Genomic DNA, 15732 nt, shown 5'->3' with positions numbered 1-15732 from the left:
TCTCCCCTCCCCTTCCTTTCTCTGCCTGGTTTGATCAGTCCTCCATTGTGATCTTTGTGCAACAAATGGCACAGGGGGATTCTGCACCAGCGCAGAAGCGACTCCACGAAGTCCTTAAGCTCTGTTTGTAGGTCCGTAAGCCTGAGGGTCGGGGCCTGGGTCTCTCGATTGCCTTGGACTGCTTTGGCGGATGGTTGTCATCTGAGAAGCGGGCCGTAACGGTAATGGTTAAATGAATGCAGCTCTGTCCAAAGGGACGACGGAGCCATGGTATGCCAGCATTCTGCCCAATGTGTGGATTTCTCCCATGTGGGAACACGGGGGAACTTTGTGCCCCAGGACAGCCGAGAACGTACCCCCGCATTTGCAAAGATGCCTGGGACTAGCTCACACACAGGAGATATTGAAATTGTTTGGGTCATTCCTGGAAATGAACTTATTAAGCTGCCTTTTACTGAATGTGACCAGTGGGCCTATCAAAAGCAGTACTGCTTACTCTGACTGGCCGCAGCCCACCCGGGTCTCAGGTTGAGGTCTTTCACATCACCTGATCCTTGCAAGTGGAGATGCCATTGATTGCGCCTGGGACCTTCTGTATGTAAAACAGATGCTCTCTCACTGAACTACAGCCCTTCCATGGAAGTCGGTGCATGGCTCACCCCGAGACGCTAGAAAAACTTGAAACTTGGCTGTTACTCCCCTGACAGTGCAGTCCTGTGCAGAGTTACCCCAGTCTAATCCGGTCAGTTTCCCTGGGCTTAGACTGGAATAACTCTGCATAGGATTGCACTGTAACTGTATTTTAAATGGTTAAGCAACTCTCATGTTATTTAGGAAGCAGAAACATAGTCCACAACACCTGATCGCTAGAAATATCTGGGGGTGGGGCTTTTGTTCATCTGTCCTTCAAAACACAGGATTCTCAATGAGTCCCAGGGAAGAGTACAGTAGTTCTAGCAATATTTTTACATTTCTTTGGTGGAACCCTTACTTGAGGTTAGAACAGAAAACCCTCTCATTTAAGCAACCAGCATGGAGTACTAGGCTGTGTGCCTCTAGGCTTTCCCCCCAGTGCACTTCTTGCCCAGGAAAAGTCCAAGGCTGATCTCTCTCTGTAACATCTGCCTGCTCCTGCTTGTCTGTGGTTAGCAGTTTTTAGTGTACATGTGTCTCCCTCAGGGATGTACAGTTCATGCATCTGATGAAGTGAGCTCCGAGGAAGAAAAACTGGGCAGAATAAATTCTGTTACTTGATCTCCTCTTTGAATCCAGCCTGATCCAGAAGCCTTTATAGTCCTTCTCGAGGGAGCTAGTGGCTGGCAGGCAGTGTTGTTCCAGAGCTCAGACAGACTTCAGCCTGCAGCCTGAGTAGGCTCACCTTCTGCAGTGTAAAAATTCTGCTCTGCTGGGTTCCCAGTTGTAACCCTGGCATTCCTGGTAGGGCCTCCTCTGATGATGGGGCTACGTGAAAGCTACCATTGAACCTGTTGAAGGTTATCTTATTCAGACCGCCTCTCAACAACTGTAAAATATTTTGAGGAAGGTCTTCTCAGTGGCCATTGTTTAAGACCAGGGCTTTTTTTCAGCAGGAACATGGAGGAACCGAGTTCCGGCACCTCTTAAAAATGGTCACATGGCTGGTGGCCCCGCCCCCTGATCTCCAGACAAAGGAGAGTTTAGATTGCCCTCCGCACCACTGAGCAGTGTGGAGGGCAATTTAAACTCCCCTCTGTCTGGAGCAGGGCCAGATCGAGGGGGGGCAGGGGTAGCCTGCCCCCGGCGCCGCCAAAGAGGCTGCCAGCTGCCCGGGAGGCTGAGTCCAGGGTTGGGAGACCCTCGCCAGCCCCGCCGATGGGGCAGCTGGCTTGCCACGCGCGCAGGACCTCCCAGCCCTGTGCTCAGCCACCAGCACGGCAAGCTGGCTGCCCCAGCACACGCCCTTGCTGCCACCAGCTCCATGGCTCACCGTGCACTGGGGCGGCCGAGGGCAGTGGGGCATGCGAACCGCGCGGACGGCTTCCTAGCCCTGCGCTCAGCCAGCCGCACGGCAAGCCAGCCACCCCAGCACCTGGTGAGCTGGCGGCAGCAAGGGTGTGCGCTGGGGCAGCTGGCTTGCCACACAGTGGCTGAGTGCAGGGCTAGGAGGTCCTGCGTGCGCAGTAAGCCAGCCAGCCGCCCCAGCGCATGCCTGCGCCACCGCCAGTTCCACGGCTCACTAGGCACTGGAGCGGCTGGCTTGCCGTGCAAGTGGGCATGCCTCCCACCCCTGCGTGAAGACGTCATGAAAGTGATGTCATCACGCAGTGCTGGGAGCGCGTGCACACACAGCGCGCGCAGAGCACCCAGGCGAGGTTTGCCTCGGGCGCCCGCACGCCTAGATCCGGCGCTGGTCTGGAGATCGGGAGCAGGGCCACTGGCCATGTGACCATTTTTGTCAAGGGCGATTTAAACTTTAAAAAACTCCCCCCTTGTTCCAGATTACCCAAAGTGATGTCATTGTGCAGTCCTGAGTTCCACCACTGAGTTCCGCCACTTCTTTTCCCAGAAAAAAAGCCCTGTTTGAGACTATTGCACGTCTGGGGGTTACATAAAGTGCCATTTGTCAGAGCCTCTCCAGCACCTGCTCTCAGCCCCTCAAGGCCAGCCTGTTGTTTAGGGCAATCATTTAAAAAAAACAAAGCCTTCCGCTGAATATTGTCTCCATAAAACTGGATCAAACTTGTAAATCTTTCTGGCTTTTTAAAAAGCCACTGATTAAGTTAAATGAGTTACCGGAAGAAATTTGACTCCCCCCCCCCCCTCTTCTGCTTTCCCTCTGACAAGGCACTCGAGAGATATTGCCGAGTAGAAGCCGGTTTCTCTGGGATCCGGGATGTTTATACCACAAACCCAAGTCACGACAACATGCAACAGAGTTTTTTCCTGGCAGAGACATTAAAGTAAGTTGCTGAATATTGTGAACATCTTTGAACAGAAAGAGGCTGTTTTCCCTGCCTGCTGTGGTTGCCCACCAAGGATCAGAAAGCCTACTCTGATGCCTGGTTTACACATACTGGAGATTAAGGTGGTCAGATGGACTGCAGAGCTACAGGTGGTGGGTTCTAGTTCACATAAAAAAAACTCCCTGCCAATGGAAAACTAACACAGCAAGGAGAAAGCTTCTGCCCTCTCTTTGCTTGTTGTGCTTAATTTCTGCTTGTGGGGAACATTCCAAAATGGGATGCTCCATTTGTAGTTTGGTTGGGTACGGTCTGTACTACCACCTCTGCATGTCATCATCTCATTTTCTTCCATATGTAAATCATGTTTTCACGAGCGTGGGCCCGTTTTCCAACCAAGGATGTCAAAGCACACACAATGCACAGCCTGTGCATTTATTTATTTACTTACTTCGTTTTTTTCCCTCACTGAGCCTCGAGATGGATTACAGAATATAAAACAATCAGAAAGCAGAGAACTTCAATTAACAGTGTAGTAGGACTAGGATTACAGAATTGGACAATAATGCAAATGAAAAGGAAAAAATGTTTTAGGGCATGACATGCCATAATATAGAAATTGAGCAATAAAGATGCTAAATAATCATTATGAATATTACTAAGGGTATGCGGAGATAAAGCACAGAGAGGCTGATTGCAACCAGGTGTTTTTTACAGCCTTGTCCAGTCGTTAATCATACTCTCTGCTTTTCCTGAACATTTCTTCTGATTTGGGTTAGACGTCTTTTAACTCCTGGCCGTTGGTTCTTGTTATCAGCGGGGCAATGAATGCAAGTAGAAACCCATTACGGTATCCCAGTGTGCTCAATTTAATGAGAGCCCTGCCAGATTAAAGAGCGCTCCAATAGCTAACGGTTCAGTTCATATCGAGGTACTTAAATTTCGTAATAAAATCATGTTTGAGAAATTTGAATAAGATAAGCAGACAGAGAGCCTTTGCAGATGATCAGTCTTTTGAGTAAAAAAAAAAAAAAAACACCTCTCCACACTTTTTTTTATCTGTTTTGTATTAGAGACAGTATAGAAGCCCCTAATTGTCCAGGGGCCCTTTCTCTCACTTTTCACTTAATTTGGCCACCACAATTGGTGACCAGCAAAACCAGACACAGTCTGTCATTCATGCCTACCAGGTGCTCGCCTTGCCATCCTCTCTCTGTCTCCCCATCCCACGGAGGCAGCAAAAACCAAACAAAAAGGAGGTTTACAGTCTCCCTGCTGAGCAGGCTTATGTGGGTGGTGGGCTGCATTCTCTTTGGGCCTCAAGATGCACGGTCCTACCTTAGGGGAAAACCTTCAGGCATGGAACAAATCAGGAAACTGGAGATGTAAATCAGGAGATTGAAGCTGTCACGGTAGGCCAGTGTGTTTATTTCCCCCCCCCCCCAAATGTGCCACCTTCAAGGAAGCCTTTCCACACAAACGTGTCTGCTGAGGACCCTCTGTGTGTGCTGCAGACAGTTCTGGGACCACGTCTGGGGGTGTGCCCATGGGCCGTTTCCACACTACTTTCCTTCATCCAGAACGCTGTGGAATGTCGCAGAAAAAACACGGAAGATAGTGTCTTCTCGTGTCTTCTCGACGCTATCTTCCGCGTTTTTTCCACGACGTTCTGCGGCGTTCCAGACAAAGATAAGTAGTGTGGAAACAGCCATGGTTCAGACACTGGCTGGGCTATTTAGCTCTCACCATCACTCAGCAGGAACTGAGAGCCCATCCAAGGACTTGCCCAACCCTTCTCTGAAGCAACAGAAGAGGAGTTGTTGCTGGGAACAGACCAGCAGCCCGTCTACTCCAGTTTACAAACGTGGCCAGTCAGATGCTGTACAGGGAAGCCCACTGGAGGGGCCCATTGGCAACAGCCTTTGCCTCACTACTGCCCAGCCAGTTGGGGATTGCAGGTCCCATTCAACTGTCATGGCTTACAGCCAGCAATAGACTTACCCTTTTAATCTATCCAACCATGTTGCACCAGATTGCCTGCGGCGGGCAAACTGTCTTTTGGAGAAGTTTGTTTCTATTACAGACCATGCTTGGCTGGGCTTCCAAGGAATCTCAAAACATAGTTTGAAATCGGCCGGTTCGTTCTAAATGGCAATACTTAAGTGTGCCGTTGACTGCAACAGAACAAGACGGTTCTTCTGGGCTTGCCTTGATTTCTCTTCTCCCCTGGCTGCAGGTATCTGTATCTTCTGTTCTGTGAAGATGACGTGCTGTCTCTTGAGGACTGGGTGTTCAACACCGAAGCCCACCCGCTGCCTGTGAACCACACAGACTTTGTCCTGAAGACAAATGTGCAATAGAGGCAGCCAGCTTCCGCAATGGGTTGCGGCGGGTCACTACTTCTCCCTCTCTATTTTTTTGGTTTCTTTTTCCTTTCCAATAAAGGAATGTGTGATGTTCCCGGAAAGGTATTTTGGGGACATTCGTCCAATTCCGGACAGTATTTTATCGGGGAGTATAAAAACTGAAACAAGCACCTTCATTTTTTTTTCCTCTATGAGGAACCTTACTTGCCTGGTAATGAGATGCTGGTTATGGGCCATAATAGAGAATCATGAACGTTTCTTTCTACAGAGAATTTCTATGGAACTCACTGACATTGTTTTCACGTGGCCAAAGGATCAGGAGTTTGCCATAAAACAGACATGTTGTTTTTTTGTTGTTTTTTTGCCATTTTTGTCTTTCCCTCCTACCTGCTTTTTAATATAATGTTGATTTTTTAAAATCACTTTTATCATTTATACTTTCAAAATCTCATGCATTCTAAATGGACTCGATGCCATCACTTGATCAAGAAGTGTCTGCAAAATCCTGAATTCCAAACATCTTTTATATATCTCTATTTCTTTTTTCCCCCTGTGCTCTTAAAAATGTTTACTGTCTGTTGCATCATGTGTGACTTTGATTTCTAATGTTTGACGTTTTTCTGGCGTTTGGGGGGAAACATTTGCTTTTTGTTTTTCTTTGTTTTTAATTTTCATTTGGAGCTTAAATATTACAAGGCACTTGTAATTATTTTGTTTCTGTAATACTCAGAAATGTGAAATAGAATAAACATTTCCTGTCTGATAAGAAGTGCGGCTAGATTGCTGAGTTATGTTTTGGAATAGAATATTTAAAAGCTGAAGGTATGGAAACTGGGTGGCACAAGACCTCCGACCGATCCACTGGCGCTTTTTCTGCAGAAGCTGATGAGAAGGTGTACATAGGAGGGGACAAAGGACCCTTATACATGGGGGTGGTGCAAAGGGCATAGGCGTGGGTGAGCTTCAGCAACTGGTTGCAGCTTGCCCAGGGATGTGGAGGAAAGATAGCAGCCAATGGTGACCATGATGTGGTGGCGCAGCACATGGCAGGAGAAGCTGCCCCTATTGAAACTTCTCCCTTTCTATACAGCCTTTCAAAACAGCAGCTTGGCCACATTGAGTCATCATTTATAAAAGTCAAAAACACCTTTATTAGGAACAACACAATGACTCATAAAAGTATGCAAGCTTTTGGGTTCTCCAGAACTCTTCATCAGAATACCTGCTTGTAAGGAGCAGGCCCTGTTCCACCATTCAGGCTTCATGCCTGCAAGAGATCTTTTTAGGCCTGCTTGCTGAGAAAGGCACAGCCACTGTTAATTAGCTGCACCTGCCTTCCTGTCTTTCCCGAGAAAGTGGCCTTGAGAAGCTCAGTGCCTAGTGGTGCTCTCAGCTCTAGCCATACGCCCTAAACTTTCACACTTAGGTAACGTCCAATTAAGTAGCGAACCCTGATTGGCTCCTTGAGTGAGCTGATGGCCCCCACCACTTTGAAGAAGCCTCACTGTTACCAAGCTGTTTACCCTTCTACCTCTTTACACCGTTCAGCCCAGTTGTGACTGGCTATGCTGCCTTGTAATCACTGCCAGCTACCAGCTATGGAAGAGGAGAGCTCCTAGCTCCATGCCGACTCCAGGATGCCGCGAGTGAGCTGGCATGGATGGACTTTGGTAAGAATAACCTACCTTGGAACCAACTCAGAGAATGTTTAGACAGCTAGCCAACGAAGTAGTATTTTAGCTAGATAGAACATAGAATTAGCGAGTTGTTTGTTTTTGCCTTGCCTAAATGCTTTTAAGAGCGGTTTCTGCCTAGCACACACTCCTATGTTCTTTCTAATAAATCCTTATATCTTTTATCAGTCTGTGTCCAGTGTTGCTTGCTAAGGAGGTACACACACTCAAAAAAGAACTCAGAAGCAAGGGTGCTTCAGACTAACAACCAGAGCTCTTGGAGGCTCCTAGGGGTCCTGTGCAGCCTGGGGAACGGTCAGGGATGGGGGATGAGAGGTTCTGGGTCGATGCACTGCTTTCCCCCTCTTTTTTATTTGGTAACATCTGGCCTGATGAAAAGTTCTGGGCAACCTGAAAGCTTTGCACTCGCTGTGTCACTGGATTGATCCTAATAAGGGTATGACATGGATGGTATTTTTAGCACACTGACTCAACCAGTTCTTGGTGGCTGGTGGGGGTACAAATGCTGCGGCTATCCTTATACATACCTTGAAGAACTGATAAGGGGCAGTTACCTAGCTAAAGGAGGAGGTCAGAAAAGATTTAGTAGTGGTTCTGAGCCACAGCATTCAGACGGAGCATTGCCATAGAGCAAAACTGAAAAGAGTCCAGTAGCACCTTTAAGACTAACCAACCTCACTGTAGCATAAGCTTTTGAGAATCACAGTTCTCTTTGTCAGATGTGCATCTGACGAAGAGAACTGTGATTCTCGAAAGCTTATGCTACAGTAAAGTTGGTTAGTCTTAAAGGTGCTACTGGACTCTTTTCGATTTTGCTACTACAGACTAACACGGCTAACTCTTCTGGATCTATTCCCATAGAGCAGCAGTATACATTCGAATACCAAAAACGGGGGACAAAACAGCGTCATCTTTGTGTATTTCATGTGAGCTTTGCACTGATTTTTTTAAGCCCTCAAAAACTCTGATGGTGGGGCAAGGAAAATGGAAGCCAGAAGGGACTTGTGGCAGAAAACTGCTTAGAAAACTTTTCATGAGGAAGTGCCATAGTTGATGCACATGTATCTGCACTCACATCAGTAATGAGACCAATGTGAAGAATCCACACTGTATGGAAGCAGTGTGTTGACTCCGATTTTAAAAAGTGCATACGGCACAACCTCAGAAGTACTGTTCTCAATAAATGCAGAGGAAAAGCAATCGCATCACAAAGGCAGTGTAGGCAGATACGGAAACTACAACAGGCATGAGGCTGTGTCTAACACAGGGGTCAGCAAACTTATAATTAAAAAACTAAGCTATGTAAGAATTCAGAGCAAGAGATCATCAAAGTGTCAGCATGAGACAGCCCGTTTGCACAACTTGAAACTCATTACTAGTCCGAACTGATCTACTGATAATTGACTTAAAGCTTCTACAGTCCAAACGTTGATTGTTGCGACTTGCGAGTCCTTTATTAGGAAATGGTGCAAATGTGGTTTACCATAGGAGAACCCTGTGTGATTGTTTTAGTGCACTGGCATAAATATGCCCATGATTTGCCCTTAGATTACAGGCAACTGTCCCCCCTCTATCATCCCCTTTTCTGTAAAGCATCTCTTAGAAGCCCCTTAATCCAATCAGATGCTATTTTGGCATCCTACCTTCCCCTCCAGTAGACCTTACCTTAAAATTTGTTTTTGTTTTTTTTAAAGAGCCACATTTGGTTCCATACTGATCCACATTTGGTTCTAGAGCCATAGGTTGTTGACTTCAGTCTAGCAGATGCATATCAATTTACCTTACATTGACATCAGGTCCTGCTGTGTACAATCATCTCATTTCCCAGTCACATTTCTCCCTCCTCTCCTTCCTCTCACAAACAGACTTTTTCTGTGCCACTCTGAGATTTTAGATATGTTTGTGTTCCTTTTTGCATGGATTCAGGACTATGAATAGGAGGGGGGAGCACTTCAAGCAATCTGTAAAAGACACAAGATTTCATTTTGAATTCACACCTCTTGCAACCCCGAAGGGAAATTCAGCTGTCAAACGGGGGGACGTTAATTTCATCCTGGGGATAAGGAGTCTGACAAATAATCTTCTCCTGGAAGGAGAGTTGTTGGTAAGTAAATGCTTTGGGAGTGAATCATCCCATGGAGAGGTTTTGCTAGCAGGGAAATAAGCTTAGCCTGAAGTAATTTTACAGTGGATTAAAATATGCTGCTCCTGGAATCAAAAGCTTCCTTTTGACACAAATTGAAGAGTGTCAGTCTAGCTCTGTGGCTTTTTCTCCTAATTTATAATTTTGATTGATTTTCTTTTAAGTGTGCTGCAGCAACATGATTGGTAGAAGAGCGTACCCCATCTCTTTCCAAGCCTTTCCTAATCCAAATTGAAAAGAGCCCCCCAATATGACATAAATCAAAGGGAATGAAAGGGAAGTAGAGAGAGAAACAGAAGATTAAGACTATGAGTTTTGAAATACGGGTTTTGTGGTTCAAGAGGAGGGGCCATAGCTCAGCAGAAGAGCATCTGCTTGGTAGGCAGAAGGTCCTAGGTTCAATCCTTGGCATCTTCAACTAAAAGGATCAGGTAGGAGGTGACATGAAAGACTGACCTCAGTAAACCAAGGGACTGACTCAGCAGAAGGCAGCTTCACGTGTACTTTCTCTTGTTTTTCAGAGTTTCATTTCTATAAAAGTTTCCCCATTGTAAGAAAGCAAGGACAGTTATTTTCATAGTGCCAGGTGCTGTACAGATTATAGAAGAAACATCATACGATCAGATTCTAGCGGAGTGGGGAGAGACCATTCCACAAACGTCTTGAAACTTGACTGTCATAATGGTTAATCTCTGCCAATGCCCCTATAAACCATCTTCCAATGGTCATTCTGCCCACTGCGATGACTGCAAAGCCAGATGCAGTTCCCCCCTCTGCAGGAGAGTATGTTTCAAATCTTTGATTAAGATTAACTTGTGAAATCAGAGGATCTGAGCATGGGCAGAGCGCTTTAGCATCACAGCTGCGTAGCCATACTTGTCAAGATACCCATTCAGAAGATGAGCCTCTGATAGCATCAGCCGTAGTAATAAAAGACTCGGATGCTGCCACGGAGCCTGAACTCAGTAAGAGAACCCTGAGCCAAGGTCCTCTCCTGGGAGACCCCTCCGAGAAGCTATAGTTCATGCTGACCCAGGCCCTCCTCCTTCGCAGAAGACAGAGACATAGCTTGGGGCAGAAGCCCTTAGAAAGGCCTTGGAGGGCTCATCTGCAAGCCAGGGGTCTGTCTCTTCACAATACAGCAGCCTTCTGCAACACAGCAGAGCGTAGGAAAGAAAGCCAGGCCATGTGGAGAAGGTGGCTCTGAGATTTTGTCGAAACAAGTCTTTTATGTCCATGTATATCTTGGGCCAATCAGGTACCTGGCAAGGGAGCGTGCATGACCCACAATACTCCTGATGCATGCCGTCACCATCAAAGCTGGATTTATGTGCAAACTAAGTAAACTGCAGCTGGGGGGCGGGGCTCAGATTACAAGGGGCATCTAGATGCAAAAAAAAAAATCTAAAATTAGATAAGCATTTTGGGGTCGTGCATGGAGCTTCTTAATGTGACATGCCTTAGGCTCTCGATGTGTCTTAATCCAGTGCCGTTGCTGCTTCATGTGAGTGAATGCACAAAGAGTTCTCCTGGCTCAAACCAAAAGGCCATCAAGTCCAGCACCATGTCTCCCAACAGCGGCCAGCCAGATGCCTCCAGGAAGTCCACAAGCCGGGTATGAGAGTGCATGATCTCCCCCATAGTTGCCCCCGCAGCAACTGGTGTTCAGAGGTACACTCTCTCTGAATATGGAAGCTCCATCAGAGCTAATAGATGGATGTGTCTAATTCCCCTTTGAATCCATCTAAGTTTGTAAACATCAGTACATCTTGTGGCAGTAAGTTCCACACATTATCCATGGTGTGAAGAACTGCTTTAGCTCCATGGTTTCCTAATAGACTCTCCAAAGTCTTCAGTTCTTTTCAGCCCAGCTGTGAAACACTGCATCAGGCAGGTGGTTCTAATTTCAGTGCTGGGGAAAAGGGATAAACCTTTTAACCCCTTAAAGCAAAATATTAAGCAGATGCCAGAACCAAAAAACACCTCAAAGGGTTCAGTTCCCGCTTCCTGTCACCCGTAAAGAGATCAGAAATCGTTTGGTGTTATTAGTTTCCCCAAAGCAGCAGAGAAAAAGCACTAAATCTTCTTGAATTTCATAGGAGGGGTAGGACCAAGGAAGGGCTTTAGAGACAGTGATTTATGGAGAAAGATTAAATGAACTTAATACACCTTGCTTGGCTAGCTAGGAAGGGATGCGACATTCCTGCCTAATGGCCCAAACAACGTAAACATCAAGGATGGGGGATGGGGTGTTTTTACGGTGATATGAAAGCAGAATAATAACAGGAAATAATTGGAGGAAATTAATTAAAGTCCAGCACAAGGTAGGAATAGGTCTCAAATAAACAGCGAAGGCAAGGGGACAAAAAGTCCTAAGAGACCTCAATACAAAAGTTATAAATTTTAATCTAGAAAATGCAAGTGCAAATGTGCAATAATATAAATTGTTTTCAAGTATAAACACTGAATTACTCCTACTTCGTATACTTGGACAATGCCAATATGTATCCAAACCGATGCCTGATTAATAAGTTTCACAGAAATTCATCAAGTAATAATCACAATTCATCAATAGAAACCCAAAGTCCATTCAATTTTCATGATCTCTCAGATAAGTATCAAAATTCACTTATCAAATCGTGGTTGATTGTCTTGAAATGTGTTCTTCTTTGCAGGCAGAAACCCGTCGAGAGGGTAAATAACAGGAGGAATTGTTCCGGGAGAAGAAGCTGGAAAAAAAAATCTCCCGGGCAGTTGGCAACATGTGCACCAGCCCTTGTTACATCCCGTTTCACGCTGCTTTGTCAAGCCAATCTAGAACTGCTCATTTAGTATCCAGTAATTCCTAACAGGCAAACATATTCTCCCAGTGGAAATTAATTAAAGGCTGATTGGAGACAACTGTTTGGGATCATCAGCGGAGATAGCTGGGTGGTTGTGATTACTACAAGACTCCGATCGGGGCATACAAAATGGACAATCCAGAAGAGGGTTATTGGAAGGATGGTCAGGGCAGAATACTACCCAATGTGAAACGGTGCCAGAGGTCTAACTACACAATACACTATTCCCGAGACAGTCCCTGGGTCCTGCAAAGCCGATATTTGCTGGTAGTTCCCAGCTGAAGCTTAGATGATCAGGCATGTAGTGGCCAATTTAGACTGAGACTGGCATGCCTGGGGAGGAGGCTTAAGGCTTCCCCCTAAGCCATTTTCCTAATGTGAAAAGGCCCCAGAGGGTTTAATCAAACCAGTTTTCCCTCTGCTTAAAAAAAGGCAGGAGAGGGGCCTTTAACCACCAAAAAGGCTATGGTGGGGGAAGTGGGACTAGCACAGGGAAAAGCCATGCGGGATAACTGGTAACTCCCAGCCTGTGCCTGCTTGGTAGGAGATGGGGACAGACCTGAGGAAAGCATTCTCTGAAACCAGGTGGCCATATTCCAGACTGGGAATCTGGAAAGCTTCGTCTTCCTGGGCTGTATCTTACCCACTTTTCCAGTAGTGAAAAAGGGAGGAGGAGGCCTCTTTTGACCACCAAAAAGGCTAGGCTGGGATCACGGGGCCTGTGTGGACCAAGCCATATGGGATGGTGACTACAGTGAGGAGGGAAATTGGAACAGAAAGAGCAGAAAATCTCATAGGCTCCAACTTGCTGTCTCCTCCTGAGATGGACCCATCTTGATGGTAAGATCACCTGAGGTCAGATGTATGGCAACCAGAGACGGAGCTTGTTCAGTGGTGGTGCGTCCATTGTGGAATGCTCCGTGATTTGCCTTTTAACTTATAGATGCCACGGGGCTGTTTGCCAAGGTATTTTATTTCAGGGTTCTTTTGCCATTTGTTTTTCATCTGGACTGGTGAGATCATTTATTATGCCTTCTAAGCCGCCTGCTGAAATGCCTATTATGGTTTTTCTTTTAATGCTGCCATTTTGACCTGTTGTTTCACTGTTTTATTGATCAGGTATTATTGATTTCAATTGTTTGTAATTTCTTTTTTAACATTTTTGGTACTTTTGTAAGCTGCTTCAGGCACCTTTTACAGAGAGAAATAGCTTACATAAATAAATAAATGTCTGAGGGTCAGCATTTTTCTTAAAGATGAAACCACAGGGCCATTTTTTAAAAAGCTGTGACGCTACAAATGCACAATCTCTTTTCTCCATGCTGAGCTATGCCCAGATCTGTTTGACATCTAATCCGATTGTGTGAATTGCTTGGGAGAGGCATCTGTCTCCTTTCAAGCAATACTCACGTGGTTACTGTCTTCTTATCTCTGGCTTGAACATCCCAGGTTTTATTAAACAGGGTGGGAAAGACTGGCTGAGGCACACCAAATGCTGTAGGAATGGCTGTCATATAGAGAAAGCACAAAAAGGGAAATGGGGCGGACCTAGTGCTCGAAAGGGTAGAAATTACCGCTCTTTCTCCATCAAGGTTTTTCTTCTCCTTGCCTTCCAAACTGGTGGGGGTTTTAAAAAAAAGTTTCTACACAGTATTTTGCTTTGTCTTTTCCTAAAATTTTTCCCTATCATAAAGATATTGGTTCTCAAACCTGCTTTAATCTTACAGTTCAAACACATTATCATCGCACTTAGAGATGTACATTTTCCAGCCCTGCAAATATCTCGTCCACATCAACACCATTTTCCTGCGATCATCCCCTCATGGGTACCACTTATTTATTTATTTATTTATTTATTTATTTATTTATTTATTTATTTATTTATTTATTTATAGTCTGCCTTTCTCACTGACACTTACGGTGGATTACACAGTATAAGATTATTACAATTTATATTAAGGACATTTCCATACAGTATCAAGGACATTTCTATAAACAATGCCATTGGGTAAATAGATACAAGTTTTAAAAGACATAGCATTAGCAAGAATCCAATACAGAGTAGAAGAAAATACTGAGACAGAACATAATCACTTCTAGAATTGACATTAGACAACTTAAAGCACAAGTAGTACATAGGAGTACATATTTAAAGCAACAGATAATATGTAAGGCAACATAATGGTGAAGTCTATGGTCCCTAACTCATTAGCGAAGCATCTGAGACCCCATCCCTACAATACAGCCCTTCCATTCGAGTAAAAAAGCCTTTTTGAATAATTCAGGAGAGTGGGGGCTCTCCTGATCTCCTCAGACAGATCATTCCACAGGGTAGGGGCCACCACAGAGAAAGCCCATGTACAGGCAGTAGTTTTTTCTTGCTGTGCCAGCTGAGGACTTTTTAAAAAAAAATAGCAATTGCTATAACACTATTCAGCTATAAGGATCTCTTGACACTGATCTATTTCAAATTTCCATACAGCCACACACATGGAGAAAAGGGCAACAAAAAGAAAGGGGGGGCACAGCAGCAGCAACAACCATTCCCTCAAGATCCATGCGGAGTCACTGTGGAGCAAACATGGAAGGAAAAGGTTGGGGGGAAACTGGAGGGCAGAGCAGAAGATGCTGTGTGTGGAAGTGCCTCTGCCATCGTGAATGCCTTTGCATTTGTTGCGGTTAGGAAAGCAGTGCCAAGAATCCTCACCGTGTAGGGGCAGCCAATGGCGAGGCAAAGGGTTCTGAAAGCGGCCATGCAAAGAAGCCCTGCACAAGGTGAAACCCATGGTTTGTTTTGAATTTGTGCAACGCTCTATACAGGCGAAGCAACTTTTCTTCCTGCAAACAGTGCAAGCTGTCATGCTTGCGCATTGACACCTGGTTTCCCAACAGAAGCCGTGTACCTTCAACCTCTGTGCCCCGCCACATTAGAAATTTCAGTTTCCTTCTTGAGATGAAAATCAGCTTTTGGGAAACAAGATTCTGAATGAGATCGGCTGGTATTTTAAAAGTCCATCCCCTATTACTTGCAAACAATTAAATCATGACTGTTACCCACTCTGAGCCTCAAGGATTGGCCAAGGTATTGGGCCTTTTTAAAAAAGAAAAAAAGCATGCTGTTCTTGCGCAGAAGGATTGCATGCATGTTTAACTCGTAAATAAAGTCAACACTGGATCGTTAACCTCGGATGACAAGGCTATTATCAGGGAATATGTCAAAGCCCATTGAGCTTCATTAACCTTATTCTCTTGCAGCAGAAATGTACAGAGAGAAAAATGTAAGAGCCAGCAGGATGGTGATTCTGTCAGACTAGGATTTGGGAGACCCAGGTTCGAACCTTAAGAAGGTAAGAAGAGTCTGCTGGCTCCAGCTAGTCTAGCATATTGTTTCACCCAGTGGCCAACTGGATGCCCTGGAGGCCAACAAGAGGGCAGGGAAGCCAAGGCCCTGCTGCTGTCTCCCAGCAAGGGTATGAAGAGGTTTGCTGCCTCTGTAGATGGCGGCTCCTTTCCGTCACCATGGCTAGCATTGATGGACCTGCCCTCCATGAATCTGTCTAACTTCCTTTTAAAGTTATCTATGCTTGTGGACATCACTGCCTACACTGGCAGTGAATTCCACAGTGTAAATTACTCATTGAGTAAAGAAGTATTTCCTTATGTCTGATCTGAACTTATTTCCCATCACTGTTGTTGGGTGCCACCAGAGCTTTTTTTCAGCAGGAACGCGGGGGAACGGAGTTCCTG

General features: G+C 45.5%; 1 protein-coding gene and 1 long non-coding RNA gene across 2 annotated transcripts in view; both read left to right on the top strand.

Moving 5' to 3' along the window:
* Positions 1-6074, top strand: part of MAN1C1 (mannosidase alpha class 1C member 1) — a 166172-nt gene extending 160098 nt beyond the window's left edge. The window contains exons 11-12 of the mRNA XM_054999000.1: positions 2824-2939; positions 5176-6074. Coding sequence (XP_054854975.1) covers positions 2824-2939; positions 5176-5299 — 240 coding nt within the window. The 3' untranslated portion in view covers positions 5300-6074. The remainder of the gene's footprint in view (positions 1-2823; positions 2940-5175) is intronic.
* A 2872-nt stretch (positions 6075-8946) lies between these two features.
* LOC129343044 (uncharacterized) lies at positions 8947-11898 on the top strand. Its single transcript, XR_008598271.1, has 3 exons — positions 8947-9103; positions 10630-10757; positions 11818-11898. It is a non-coding gene; the product is annotated as an uncharacterized LOC129343044 (long non-coding RNA).
* The last annotated feature ends 3834 nt before the right edge of the window (positions 11899-15732 follow it).

The sequence above is a fragment of the Eublepharis macularius genome, chromosome 15, assembly GCF_028583425.1.
Source record: "Eublepharis macularius isolate TG4126 chromosome 15, MPM_Emac_v1.0, whole genome shotgun sequence".
NCBI classification, from domain to species: domain Eukaryota; kingdom Metazoa; phylum Chordata; class Lepidosauria; order Squamata; family Eublepharidae; genus Eublepharis; species Eublepharis macularius.
Note: the sequence above shows the minus strand (reverse complement) of the source record. Positions and strands in the feature narration are given on the sequence as shown.